General features: G+C 39.8%; 2 protein-coding genes across 2 annotated transcripts; one reads left to right on the forward strand and one right to left on the reverse strand.

Annotated features, from left to right (window-relative positions):
* The first annotated feature begins 465 nt into the window (after positions 1-465).
* Positions 466-5,521, forward strand: LOC134578712 (actin, alpha cardiac muscle 1). Its single transcript, XM_063437713.1, has 7 exons — positions 466-572; positions 1,277-1,424; positions 3,456-3,780; positions 4,331-4,492; positions 4,607-4,798; positions 4,883-5,064; positions 5,299-5,521. The coding sequence occupies exons 2-7, from the start codon at positions 1,296-1,298 to the stop codon at positions 5,440-5,442; spliced, it is 1,134 nt and encodes a 377-aa protein (XP_063293783.1). The 5' UTR covers positions 466-572; positions 1,277-1,295; the 3' UTR covers positions 5,443-5,521.
* Positions 5,522-6,165: 644 nt separating this feature from the next.
* On the reverse strand, positions 6,166-11,194 carry NAA40 (N-alpha-acetyltransferase 40, NatD catalytic subunit). The gene is made up of 8 exons (XM_063437642.1): positions 11,080-11,194; positions 10,521-10,616; positions 10,351-10,403; positions 10,140-10,235; positions 9,818-9,976; positions 7,895-7,978; positions 6,512-6,589; positions 6,166-6,410 (listed from the first exon to the last, which is right to left on the reverse strand). The coding sequence occupies exons 1-8, from the start codon at positions 11,083-11,085 to the stop codon at positions 6,272-6,274; spliced, it is 711 nt and encodes a 236-aa protein (XP_063293712.1). The 5' UTR covers positions 11,086-11,194; the 3' UTR covers positions 6,166-6,271.
* Positions 11,195-13,647: the final 2,453 nt, after the last annotated feature.

Genomic DNA, 13,647 nt, shown 5'->3' on the forward strand with positions numbered 1-13,647 from the left:
ATGCATTTATGCAATATGAACAGTAATACGAATAAATTTTATAATTAATATATTAGACTTATATTGATGTGCCATCTGTTTATTAATTCTCTATGTCTGTTGGGCTATGGATCTAATTAATGTATTTATAGCCATCAGTTTGAATGTAGTTCTAATATCAAAACATTTCAATAATCATGCATTTAATTATGTTTAGTTAATAAAACTTATTGCACTTTGTCTATAAGTCTGATTGAATCTTGTATAACTATCTGCCTTTAAATCTATCTGTCCACACACAGCACTTTCTAAGTAAAGCTTCTCTGTTCTATATCCAGGAATAGCCATCTGTATGTGTGAGCTGTATACAGGCGGCTGAGGGGGAGGGAGACCCCACTATATATGGTCACTACTCAGACCCCCGACTCGGACCCTCACAAGGCCAGGAAGTCCTGGCTTCTCTCCAAATATGGAGTTAAGTGAGCATGGGGCTTCCCTGGACATCACTACAGGGGCCACCCTATATATAAGGATGGCTGTGTACTACAAACCCCAGCTCATTGCTCTACCTACGCCCTCACTGCTGCAGCACGGTGAGTCCTGCAGATCACAAAAATCCTTCCCCTCCCTCAACCCCCGTCAACCCTATTAACCCCTTTCCTACTACCTCCCCTCTCAAAAAAAATAATAATTTAAGAATTATCTTCAAGGGAGTAATTTTTAATGCCCTTACTGCTAATGCAATTTAGAATATGAATTAATCTCACTAGATTTAGAGCCCTTAAAGACATTACTAAATCCCTTTTCCTTTACAGACATGCAGAGCTTTACTAAACCCTACACTTCTGCATCCATGCAAGCAGAGATCTGGAGGATTTATTATATCTGCCCAGTTTATAGGACAATATACAATTTAAACCATAGTATGCCTACTAACAGGGCAACACATAGCTCTACAGTACCTTACTTCCTCTGCCATCCAAAAACTTAACCCCATTTTTCCACACTCTCGTTTATGGTTTGATAAACCTTCCATGCAATAACCATTCAAGTTAGCACTTAACCCCTCTGCAAGAATTGCTAAGCACTTCTTAAGCCCTTTCTTGGCAAAGCTGACAAATCCATATGAGAGACAATTTACATAAGAGACAGAAAGGAACAGCTGAGCAGTAGTAACAGGTGGGGTAACAGTGTGGGACAGGTGGGACAGGCGCACATGTGCTGGGGGAGAAGAGACACTGCAAAGGAATTCAGCATTTGGCTCATGTGAAACTTAATTCTTTATTTTCTCTTACAGCCCTTCTCCAGACTCCATCATGTGTGACGACGAAGAGACTACCGCTTTGGTCTGTGACAACGGCTCTGGGCTTGTGAAAGCTGGCTTTGCAGGAGATGATGCTCCCCGAGCTGTCTTCCCATCAATTGTTGGCCGCCCTCGTCACCAGGTAAGCTCTTTTAGCTCCTACATGTCCTTACTTTAAAATCCTTTACTCCCTAATGAACTATACCTTCCCCACAAATGATGCATACAACAGTGTTCTACAGAAAGTGTGGTGGATGCATGGAACAGAACTCAAGTAGAGGTGGCAGTCATAAATGACTGTCTTTGAAGGATATGGCTTAAAACTCCAGATTTTCCCATAATAACTATATAGGCAACAAACAAAAAAAATGATTTTTAAGAGAATTTAAGGAGTTTTATTATTCATTTAATATACACCCACATGGTTAATTATTAAAGTGTGAATTGATGCCAATATAAATGTAAAGTGAATTTCAAATTTAAGGCCACATTGCCAAATTGAATTGAAGTTTTTTTGTTTTTTTTTTAAGTGGTTATTGTCTCCAAAATATTAAAATTCACTTTGGATTCCAGACACTTCTCACTTTAGTAATTATCCTTGAAAATACACTTAAAAACAAACACACACACATACTACTTACTTGACAATCATTTTCTCTCTAGCCAGCCCCTCTGCCCCAAACCTCAACATGAGGTTGGGTAATATTAAGTAGTGGAGAGCCACACGATTTTCTTCTTGCCGCACCCCACTACAATATGCCCCTGTTCATTGATTCACAATACTTTCCTATGAGAAGGATTCATATAATTGGTTAGCATTACTCCCCCACCCCCTCAGATAGGGTATTTATATTATTTCTTAATTCAGCTCTGTGTGACATTTAATAGTCTGCACATATTACAAGCACACGTTTGTCATTTCCCACATTCATTACTCCAAGCATCAGGTTATTTGTCAGTCCTCAAAGGTCCTGACTGGACAGCTCTGAAAAAAATCAGTATCAGCAAATAGATTTGGTAGAATGCCAGTTACTGCTAGATACACCACTGATCACAGGGAGAGGGATTTAAAAATGTCTGCCGAGATAAAATTAACACTTCCAACTGTAGGAGACTAAACATAGTGCAAAGCATTTCTCACTCAGATGGAGAATAAAAAAAAAAAATAGAAAATCTATAAAAAAAAACAAACACAATTGTGTTTACACCTTGCAGCGTCAGCAATATCTGACACATGCATCCAATCTCCATACTTCTGTTTGTTAGCCCATTTTACTCGCCCTTCTCCCACCAATGTTTGGTTGACTCTTTCATTATTGTTCTTTAACCAAATACTTTTAATTGCCCCCCCCCTCTTTTCACCAATTTCAGCATTTCTCCTGTCTGTGGTCTTACATTCAACTTCACATTTGCAGCCCCTGTATTTCAGTCATCTAAACAGTGTAACCAGCAATAGGTTTTGTTTGTTAGGTTAATTTGCTAAACTGTGAAATTCATAAATTCAAAATGAAGGATTTGAGTAAAAAAATAAATCTCAATGACAGCTATTTTCAGCTCAGCCACATTTCCCAGTTTAGAGAGTTACCCATGCAAGGATTAATTGTCAGTTTTGGAACACCAACACATTTTAATGTGACACTATACTATTAAAAATGTATTTGTGTATGTTGCTAAATTATTACTGAAGGCAACATGCATCAGAATAATAATTCTTAACCTACTCTTTGAAGATAATAGCCTAAATGTAATCTAAATGTATCAATATCTGCATTATAATATAAATGGATAATACATAAACCCTGGCTCATCGGTGGTTCTTGAGAACTGCCGTTAGTTCGTTTTATTCCTTGATATACATTTGCCTGTGTTTTGGCTATCTGTATACGGACCCTTTTTCATTCTTTATGTTAACGTTGTAAACAACATAGAAAATGAATAGCTTTATCTTCTAGAGCAGGAGTAGGCAACCTTTGGCACTCACGATATTGTGGACTAAATCTCCCATAATGCTATTACTGCCACGCAAAGCATCAGTGCACTTGGAGTCCTCTACATTTGGAGTGTCAAATGTTGCCTACCCCTGTTCTAGAGTCTAATATTCCCATGCTGTTTTGTTTTTTAAAAGCTCCAGGCTTGCCTCACAAAGTTGTTCTTGTTTTCTGTTGAACCTTAGGGTGTCATGGTCGGTATGGGACAGAAGGATTCCTATGTAGGTGATGAGGCACAAAGCAAAAGAGGTATTCTGACCCTGAAGTACCCAATTGAACATGGTATCATCACCAACTGGGATGACATGGAGAAGATCTGGCACCACACCTTCTACAATGAGCTGCGTGTCGCCCCAGAGGAACACCCTACTCTGCTCACTGAGGCTCCACTGAACCCAAAAGCCAACCGTGAAAAGATGACCCAAATCATGTTTGAAACCTTTAACGTCCCAGCTATGTATGTGGCCATCCAGGCTGTCTTGTCCCTGTATGCCTCTGGCCGTACTACTGGTGAGAATATACATAGACAATATTTTATTTATGAATTGATGAATTGATACTTGGCATAAATATACACGTAATGCTCATTCCGAATGCATAAATCGTCATAGAGCACAATGTCCCTATATCTCATATAAAGTATCCCATTCATTATCACAGTACAAATACTTCTCACAATCATTAAGAGCACAATGTGTACATAAACCACTAAGATCACTATCAAAACACTGATCTGAAATATTAGTAGCATTTTCACAGCAGTAAATACACAACTAAAGTGAACTCCTTATCTGATGTGAATTTGTAAGTATTGTGTGCACACAAGGCACTTTCCTAAAGTTAATTTTCTGTCATTTCCAAACGTATTCATGCCAAACTACTAGGCTTGTATGCAAGCTAAATTGGCCACTAGCATGCACAACTTCCACATAGAAGTCAAAGACCATGCCAAAGACAGTATTTTTTTTACATTAAAAAAGTTTAAATCATTTCTAAATGTATTGATGTAGGTTAATGATCAATTTATAGATCCACACTTATATGAGTTTTGCATTTACAGGTATTGTGCTGGACTCTGGAGATGGTGTGACCCACAACGTGCCCATTTATGAAGGTTATGCCCTGCCCCATGCCATCCAGCGTCTGGACTTGGCCGGCAGAGACCTCACTGACTACCTCATGAAGATCTTGACTGAGAGAGGCTACTCTTTTGTCACCACAGGTGAGCATCAATTGTGTCAAGAGGCAATTACATACATGTTGGAGAACTGTGATGTATAAGCATGGTTACCATTTTGCACATTTTAATGCTGCCCTTTTTTACTACCCTTCACAGCTGAGCGTGAGATTGTAAGGGACATTAAGGAGAAGTTGGCATACGTGGCTCTGGACTTCGAGAATGAGATGGCAACTGCTGCTTCCTCCTCCTCCCTGGAGAAGAGCTATGAGCTCCCTGATGGACAGGTCATTACCATTGGAAATGAAAGGTTCCGTTGCCCTGAGACTCTTTTCCAGCCATCTTTCATTGGTATGTGTGCCCCCCCTCTAAACTAAACAAATCTACTGAGTCATGGATTTTCATGTTATTAAAAGAGAAACTCTTATTTCCTAGGTATGGAGTCTGCTGGTATTCATGAGACCACATACAACTCCATCATGAAGTGTGATATTGATATCCGTAAGGACCTCTATGCCAACAATGTGCTGTCTGGTGGTACCACAATGTACCCTGGTATTGCTGACCGTATGCAGAAAGAGATTACAGCTCTTGCTCCCAGCACCATGAAGATCAAGGTAACAATCCACTTTTAATACATTGTTCCATAAAGTTGCCTAATTGTATAACCTAAAAAGGAGCAAGTGCAAACTAGAAATGTCTGTGCAACTCTCATTCCACATCTGTATTCTTGACAGAAGTAGAATGATGGAAAAATGACCCCTGCCCAATTTTGTGGGAAAGACATACATTTGCACCCCTTTGGAATAAAAAGGACATGTCTAACTTTATAAAAATGTTCTTTTCTACAGATTATTGCTCCCCCTGAACGTAAATACTCTGTCTGGATTGGAGGCTCCATCTTGGCTTCTCTCTCCACCTTCCAACAGATGTGGATCAGCAAACAAGAGTATGATGAGGCAGGTCCCTCCATTGTTCACAGGAAATGCTTCTAAACTTGATGTACACATTGAAACGTTTATCCTTATTTGTGACACAAAAATCAAAAATAAATTATTCTAAGAAACTGTAAAATCCTGGTCTTTGCATGCAGTTATATACGGTCTCCATGGAATGCATTATTCTATGCAATACAAGTAGTACATCAAACTACACAATACAGAAAAAGCAACCACATTACATATCAATGGGCTATCCAGTTTAAGTCCATCAGGCCAGAATTGACCCCTCCCCAATCTGGCTGAAAATGTAAAAAAAAAAAAAAAAATCACAAGAGGATCAATAATAAATAAAATAAAAAAATTACTTGAGGGCCACACCAAAGCAACCACATATATACAAACTATAACAATATTCTTTCCTAGAATGGATGGCTGGTGTTTTTAAAGTGAATATGCACATTCTGTGTAGAACAAAGCCCTATTTCACCATTATTCAGTACATATTGAATGTGTTTTTTAAAATAGTTTTGGACAAATATTGGTGGCATCATGCCTCCAGGCAACATGAATTGTACCTCAGACTAGCACTTTATAAATAATATGATTCAAGTAGGAAAAAACTTATGATATGTTGACAAGTTAGGATTTAAAGAAGAATTTATTTAACATTAAAAGAATTGAATTTATAGTAAGAATTCCACATGTGCACAACAGCACAGTATTCCAATAAAAACTATAAAAAAAAAAAGAATAAAAAAACAAAAAAAAAGACAAAAAACCAAAACCAAAACAACAAAAAAGGACCCCAACACAACAACAACAAAATAAAAGACAATTGCTGTGTCCCTCAAAATCTTTCCACAGGTCCATCCCCCAAATAAGTTCAGTGACAGCACCCTGCACACTGTCCTGAGTGCGAGTGTGTTGTGTCTCCAAACTTTGTCCTGCGACTTAAAATTTCATATGTGCAATCATCGCTGCAGCAACCTGAAACGCTGGGAGAGGTTTCATCTATTTCAAACCTAAGTGATAGGAGATAGTTACAGTAAACATGAGGGATGAAGATATAGGCAACGCAAAAAAAAAGGCACAATGAAGGGAACCCCACCCCCCATAAACTTACTGTAAAGCATCTCTGAAGAATTGGTAAGCACCATGATTGTGCTTAAACACTGTGAGGACTACTTTTTTCATCTGTGTGCTATAAAAAGAAAAAGGGCAGGATAGAAACAAACATTCTGTGTAAACTCATTGAGCAACAGATAATAAAAACAAAGGCAAGGGTATGAATATCTTCTGATAGCCTATAAAACAGGGCATGACAAATCCCAGTCTCCAGGAAAATCCAGACATGGGACCTGGTGCAGAGACTGCCCCCTGCCAGTCATGGGAGATAAAGATCTACCATGTCGGTTCTAAAAAGCTGCAAGGGAACATATATGGGGTATTTTAAGCCAATCATTGAAGCCATTTTCAAGTCATTTCTGCCAACATTTGTAAATAATTAATTTTCCAGTATTTTCAACCATACACATTGTACTTTTACTCTGCTGAAACCCCACTTCTTACTTTATTTGTGCCACTGAGCCAGGCCTGGTCTGTGACAGATAGAAGACAGAGCTGCCTCCTTAGGTCAGATAAACATAATGAGACTATACTTGGCTCATACAGGCATGAGGCTTAAAGTGACACTATCAAGCTATACTTACCTTTTTCCAATTGCTTCCGCTTCACTTATCATTTTCCCCCACTTCTATTTCTAACCAAAATCATAAATATCTCAATACTAGACGAAGGTACTGCCGTCAATAAGTGTCAATCACCAGTGACATCTGCACAGAATTGGCTCTACCTATGGAGGATCCCACGGGATGCTCCATAAACCTAAATTCTAAGACCTCAGATAAGAAGTCAAACTGTTTAACTACCTACAATGGGTGGGCACCAGGCATTTATGTTATCATAACCACTACATCAGGCTGTAATGATTATGAGGCTTGAAGTGTTCCTTTATAAATAAAAAGTCTTAAATTTGACTTTGCTTGAAATGTGAAAATTGAACATTAATTCCGTCATTCCAAGCAAAAACATATACATATTTGTTTTGATACTTTTAATCATTTGTTGATATAATGAGAAATTTAAAGGGATTCTATAGAGTTAAGAATACAAATCTGTATTACTAACACTATAGTGCCCCCTGTCTTTCCTATGGGGATTTCACAGACTGGTTGTCCTTATGCAGAGGGTGAGCCTGGTCTGGATTGAATGATGTAACTTTGCACAAAAAAAAAAAAAATAAGCATAGCACTAGGCAGTAAAGCCTTTATGGAGAAGTAACCGCCCCCCCAAAAATATTTAAAACATATAAACTTGCCTAATCTATTGGATAGCTCTGTATAATCTACTAATATGCTGGTATTGGTATGAAATAATTCAAATATATGTATTTTAAGTCTCTCACTCCACTTTGAAGGACCAAAGCAGCTATACTCCGTCTGCTCACCTATTAGCCATCAGCTGTAGAATCTGCACCAGGAATTTTCCCACTCCTTTCCTGCGGACACGGACCTCTAATTGGACTTCGTAACTGTAAGGGGGAAATGAACAAGACAGAGAAAGGTTTAGATTCAAATTGATATGCCATTGTAATCACATATATCATTTATATTGAAAGGAAAACATAGATAGAGAAAAGACATGCACTTGATTAGTATGGATAGTACACAGAATGAAGGAAAATGCCAAATTATAAACATTTGATTCAGGGCTGTTTTAATTAGTTAACTCAACAAGGCACTTTCCCTTTCTCAATGTGTACACAAAATTTGCACTTAAAAGGGAACTTTAAGTAACATAACCACTAAATACCACTGTAGTGGTTATTGTTCCAAGTGTTCTTTAGTGTTAAGAGTTAAATCCATGATGCCAGTGGAGCAGTGACTCTTCACAAAAATCACTAGAGTGCAAGTACCCTTTCCGTATTAACATACATTGGCCAATGCTCACAGCTCACAAATTCCACCCAAAAGACAGACTGAATTGTCATCAATAGCACAGCAAGGTTTTATTCATACCGTACCTTTCTTTAATTGTAAGTATAAAGCCAAGATAATGAGGCATCATTTCATTTTGTAAGCATATTCAGGATTATGCACTACTGTGGTAATCCCCATGTATTTACCAGAAATGTTTTAAACTGAAAGTAAAAACATTATTCAGTTTGGCTAACATTCCTTGGTTAACTTCCTCTTCATTAATCTTGTAAGTCTTTGATACAAGTAAACCATTCTATTGATAGCTTAAAGTATGTTTTACAACAGCTTATAGTTATCTGTATTACATTTTATAAATTTAGCCAATAGGAAGATGCAAAGAAAATCAATATAATTTTCCAAGTTAAAGTTATTAAATCTTACACAGCAGAGCATAGAGACTGGCTCAGTTAAAGGGTTACTCCTAGCCCCATGACCACTTCAGTGATTTGAAATGGTCATGGTGGTAGGGGTCAGTATGTACGTTTCACCTTGAAACACTGCACATACTGTGTTAATCCTAATTGTGTGCCGAGTCTAGTTGCAACCCTAGCACATGTGACATTGTGCATAAATTCAGGGCTGTATGTACTGCAAGGCTAACAAGGCATTTGCCTTGGGCGGCACTTTCCAGGAGGCGGCAAAAACAGCCGCCCCCAAATGCGCAGGCTAATGCATTGTTAGACTTGTTTTATGTGGGCACAAGAGCTGGCCGACAGGCCATCTTTGGGCCCCCTGGGGCAGGCAGCTATGTGTGTTCCAGGCGGGTGGCGAGGGAGCACTTTCCCCTGAGCTCTTCCTGCTCAGCTCCCTTATGCGATCTACAGTGATGCCAGGAGCCGGAATATGACGTTCACAAAATTAGCTTGGAAAAGATCCCGGGGGGATCTGAGAGCGGCACTGAAGGTAAGCATGCACCTAAATACCAGAGAAATACTCCTGCTTGCTGTGCAATTTCAGTGGAATCAGTAAACTAGGAATGATCAGGAATTAAATGAGAATTTCAAATTTAGTATTTTACTTCTCATTTTTTGAAAAGGTTATTATATTTTGTGAAACTTAAAGTGGCACTGTAACCATCTGGTTAAGGAATACAGTTAAGGAATACAGACCCCTGACATCGCTGCTGGGGGTCAATTCTCGGTTTAGTGAATAATCCTATTAAAAGAAGTGACCCAAGTCTACAATTGCTGGTCCAGTGGGATACTTCTACTATAGACAAAATCTGTAGAAATTAAGGTATACAGAATAACACAAGATACAAAAGGTAGTACCACATACACCTTAAGGCAAACATACACACATACAAAGGGTTTGAAAGACAGATACCAAGACACATGTATTAGATTTTGACAATTATACAGTGCAAATAGTAATAATCATCACCAACTCACCAATAAAGAACTTCATCACCACACTCCACATCGAATCTGAAGTGCACAAAGGCGACAGGGGCAGCAAGCTCATCTCGGGCAATAAGGTACCAGGCTCGTTCATCTGTCATCTCCTCTCGCTTCTCCCTCTCCTTCCATCCCCACTCGCTTTGCTCATACCTACAGAAACATCCATGGGCATCAGAGACTGGGTTCTCCCAGGATGCCTGTGTGCCAAAGGGAGAGTGAGCTTGACACCATTGGTGCAGGCCACATAAGGGATAAGGTGCCCGGCCCTCACGGCTGGCATATTAGGTAAAGAGGGCACCACAGGGGCACTTACAACAGTTGCATGTTTTTCTTGGTGAGTTCAAATGCCCAATCCAGAGTCTTCTCATCCAAGTCTGCTACCTTACAGCACTGTATCGTTAGATTTAACCTGAGGGTGGGATAAAAGAAAGATGACAGAATCTGGGACCCCGATAACATCTCATAATCATTTTTTTTTCTTTTTAACCGGTCATCATCTAATGTCTTCCCTTTCCCCCACTCACCCATTCCTGTCGTACTTTTTGAAGACCGGAAATGCCCCAAGTGGGTCACCTAGCTACAGAGAAAATGAAAACGGAAGATGAGAAGTTGTTAAACCAAAACTACTGGACAAGCTAACTGGCCAGCAAGCACCCACAAATATTTAATGAAATCAATGCATAACGGGACTTGCCTGATTGGCTGCCTGCACCTTGGCACAGACTGCAGCCATAGCGGCCCGTTCCTCTTGACGCTTCTGCTTCTTCTCCTTTGCCCGTACAGATTTTCTCTGAGCAACAAAGAATGTGGAGAATGGTGAGGTTTCCTTGTAAACTCTACTAGAAACACAGCATTCTAGAATGCATAAAGTAAGCTTCCAGGTTATAACAGCTATTTATTTCCCAACAATTTCACAGCTGGATGCTTAAAAACAAAATAAAAATAGATGTAGAAGGGCTAATATTTTGAGGTCACTAAAATGCCCCCCCAACAATAAAACTTACCTCTACTTATTCTCCAATTGCACCCAATAAGCTACAATCACTAACCTACCCAAATGCCCTCTATGACTGCTTACCAGGGCCAGACATCCTTAATATGAGATAATTGGCCCAATAGCCTGCACATTTTCCATGCATACCGATAGAACTCCAGGGGGCCTTTACTAGTGCCTAAAATTGAAATAAATTAACTCTACACATTCCAGGTACCCCCACATGTCCTTCTGGAGCCCAATCCACCTCATTTCTCACCCCCATGACGTGGTTGTGACGTAAGACACAGTCCCGGTTCGGTTCGGTGCTGGAGGGGGGCGAACACAAGAGCAATAGGGATGAGTTTGTGTGATATCATCACGTACGGCGACGCCACGCCCACTCCATTCGTTCTCCAGGCCAAACGCGAGCACGGTGGCACGCATACGTGCAGTACGTCTGCGTTCCACGACTCGCCGTGGATTGGCGGGGAAAGTGAGGGCTCCGCCCCCCTTTTAGCTAGCAATGCCTTTTGTCTGAGGTGGGGGAGAGGAATGCATGGCTGGCGTGACGTCATGCACAGAGCGCGTGTCCCAGACCCAGCCTTGCTCCATATGGGCTGAGGACTTGCTGTTTCCATGGCAATGTCTGGGCCTGCCAGTTCCCATGGTAATGTCTGGACATTTATTGCCCATTATAACCACAATCTGCCTCTAATTAAGAGAGATGAATGCCAGGTAACAGGTAGTTTAGTATTTTTTATTATTGTTTAAAGGGACACTCCAGGTACTAATACAACTTCATCTGAATGAGGTTATTCTGGTGTCAGCAGGACACTGGGGGCACTCTTACCCTGAGTGGTTAAACTGCTTTTGACCTATTTAACCCTGAAGATGTCTCCAGCTCTGACCTCAGCTCCCTGCCTGGTGGCATCCGGCTACAGAAATATCTGATTCAGGATGCACGGTGTGCCGCAGGACAGGGGTGTCGCTGATTAGCTGACGCTCTGAGCCAATCAGTTACTCCACATTCGCAAAACTGGCTTGGAAAAGATGCCGCCAGGGGAATAGCTGACGGCAACTTTGGGTTTAAACCGTTCAAAAACGGTTCAACCTCTGTAGGCAAGAATGCACCTGGGGGCTTCCTGGCACCATAGTAACTTCATTTGGACGAAGTCGTTATGGTGCCTTAGGATGCCTAAACTATCTCTTAAGATGAACCATTTCCCCGTCTATGGTAAATACCAGAGAAATATTCCTGCTTGCTGTGCAATTTCAATTCAATGGGAATTTCACATTTATTATTTTACTTATAATTTTTTAAAAAGGTTATCACATTTAGTGAAATTTAAAGTGTGACTGTCCCCATCAGGGGACTTTGCAGAATTTGGTAAGACCCAGACGGTGACATTGCTGCTGGGGTGTCCTGTGGGGGGCAGGTAAAGGTGAGATTTGTCCTTCGCAGGTGCCGTCACTGTCTTTCTCACTTGGCTCATCTTCAACGCCAGGAGCCAATGTCACTGGTGTACTCTTACTGAATTGAGATCTATGGAGGATCCTATGAGACAATGTGATCCTCCATAGACACATCCAATTCCCTGCAGCCATCACTGGTGACGGCCATCGGTATTAGCAGGGCTGAATTAACATAGGGGCTGATGGAGCTGCTGCTCCTGGTCCATGCCTGTGGAATAGGCCCATTGACTTTAACCCCATAGTGACCAGATAGCTTTTTAATTTTCTTACCGTTTGGGACCAGGGCTGTTTTTACATTTCTGCTGTGTTTGTGTTTAGCTGTAATTTTCCTTTACTCATTTACTGTACCCACACATATTATATACCGTTTTTCACCCAATAAATGGTCGTTTTAAAGATACCATTATTTATATCATATTTAATTTACTATAAAAAAATTATACATTTTTTTTTTAAAACACACCTTTTATAATTTTGACCCCCAAAATCTGTTATGCATCTACAAATGCCAAACAACACCCGTGCTATATAGTTTCAAAATTTTGTCTTGAGTTTTAGAAATACCCAATGTTAACATGTTCTTAGCTTTTTTTGAAAAGTTAGAGGGCTATATGTACAAGTTGGACATTGCTGTTTCAAAATATATATATTTTAAATTTATCAATACAGTAGTGTCATTGTAACACTGTTATCTGTCATAAATCTTTCAATCACCTCACATGTACATATTTTATTTAAAGTAGACATCTCAATATGGGGTATGTCCAGTCCTTTTTTTTTTTTTTTAATTCTTTATTTTTGTAGTGCAGATATAAAGTACAGACTGACGAAAGGTACCCCAAAGGCAATCCTCTGGTCCTTCCCTCGCGTAACATGCGGGGCACATGAATAACATGCACAATTTTTATTTTACTCAGGCTTATACATTTGGGTTTAAACACAGTTTTAAAGTATAATGCATTGGAGTCGGTATGAGAACTAGGCTATGAACATTCTAAATAATGTAATTACGTGTCATTAATGATAGAAACATGTTGGGTCTTTAACAGTTAAAACATTATATTTGGTATCATCGAGTACAGTGAGAAATGTATATGAGTGAACCTAGTTTGCTGAACAAGATGAAGAGTGTGAGTCAGGCTATTCCGGTACTAGGTACTGTCAACACATACAGGGTACAAACTTTTCTGGTCATCTGCGACATTAATGTGTGGTACTATTTATGCTTATCCGACTTGTAGGCAGATTCAAAATTGATAACTCTGTGTGAACGAGCTTAAATACCGTGTTGCTCGTGCAAGGTAATGCAGGGAGGCATGCATAGTAGATGTGTATAAAAAGTAAACTAACTTAGCTGGGTGCATTAAATTCC

Source organism: Pelobates fuscus, chromosome 12 (genome assembly GCF_036172605.1).
Source record: "Pelobates fuscus isolate aPelFus1 chromosome 12, aPelFus1.pri, whole genome shotgun sequence".
In the NCBI taxonomy this organism is placed as follows: Eukaryota; Metazoa; Chordata; class Amphibia; order Anura; family Pelobatidae; genus Pelobates; species Pelobates fuscus.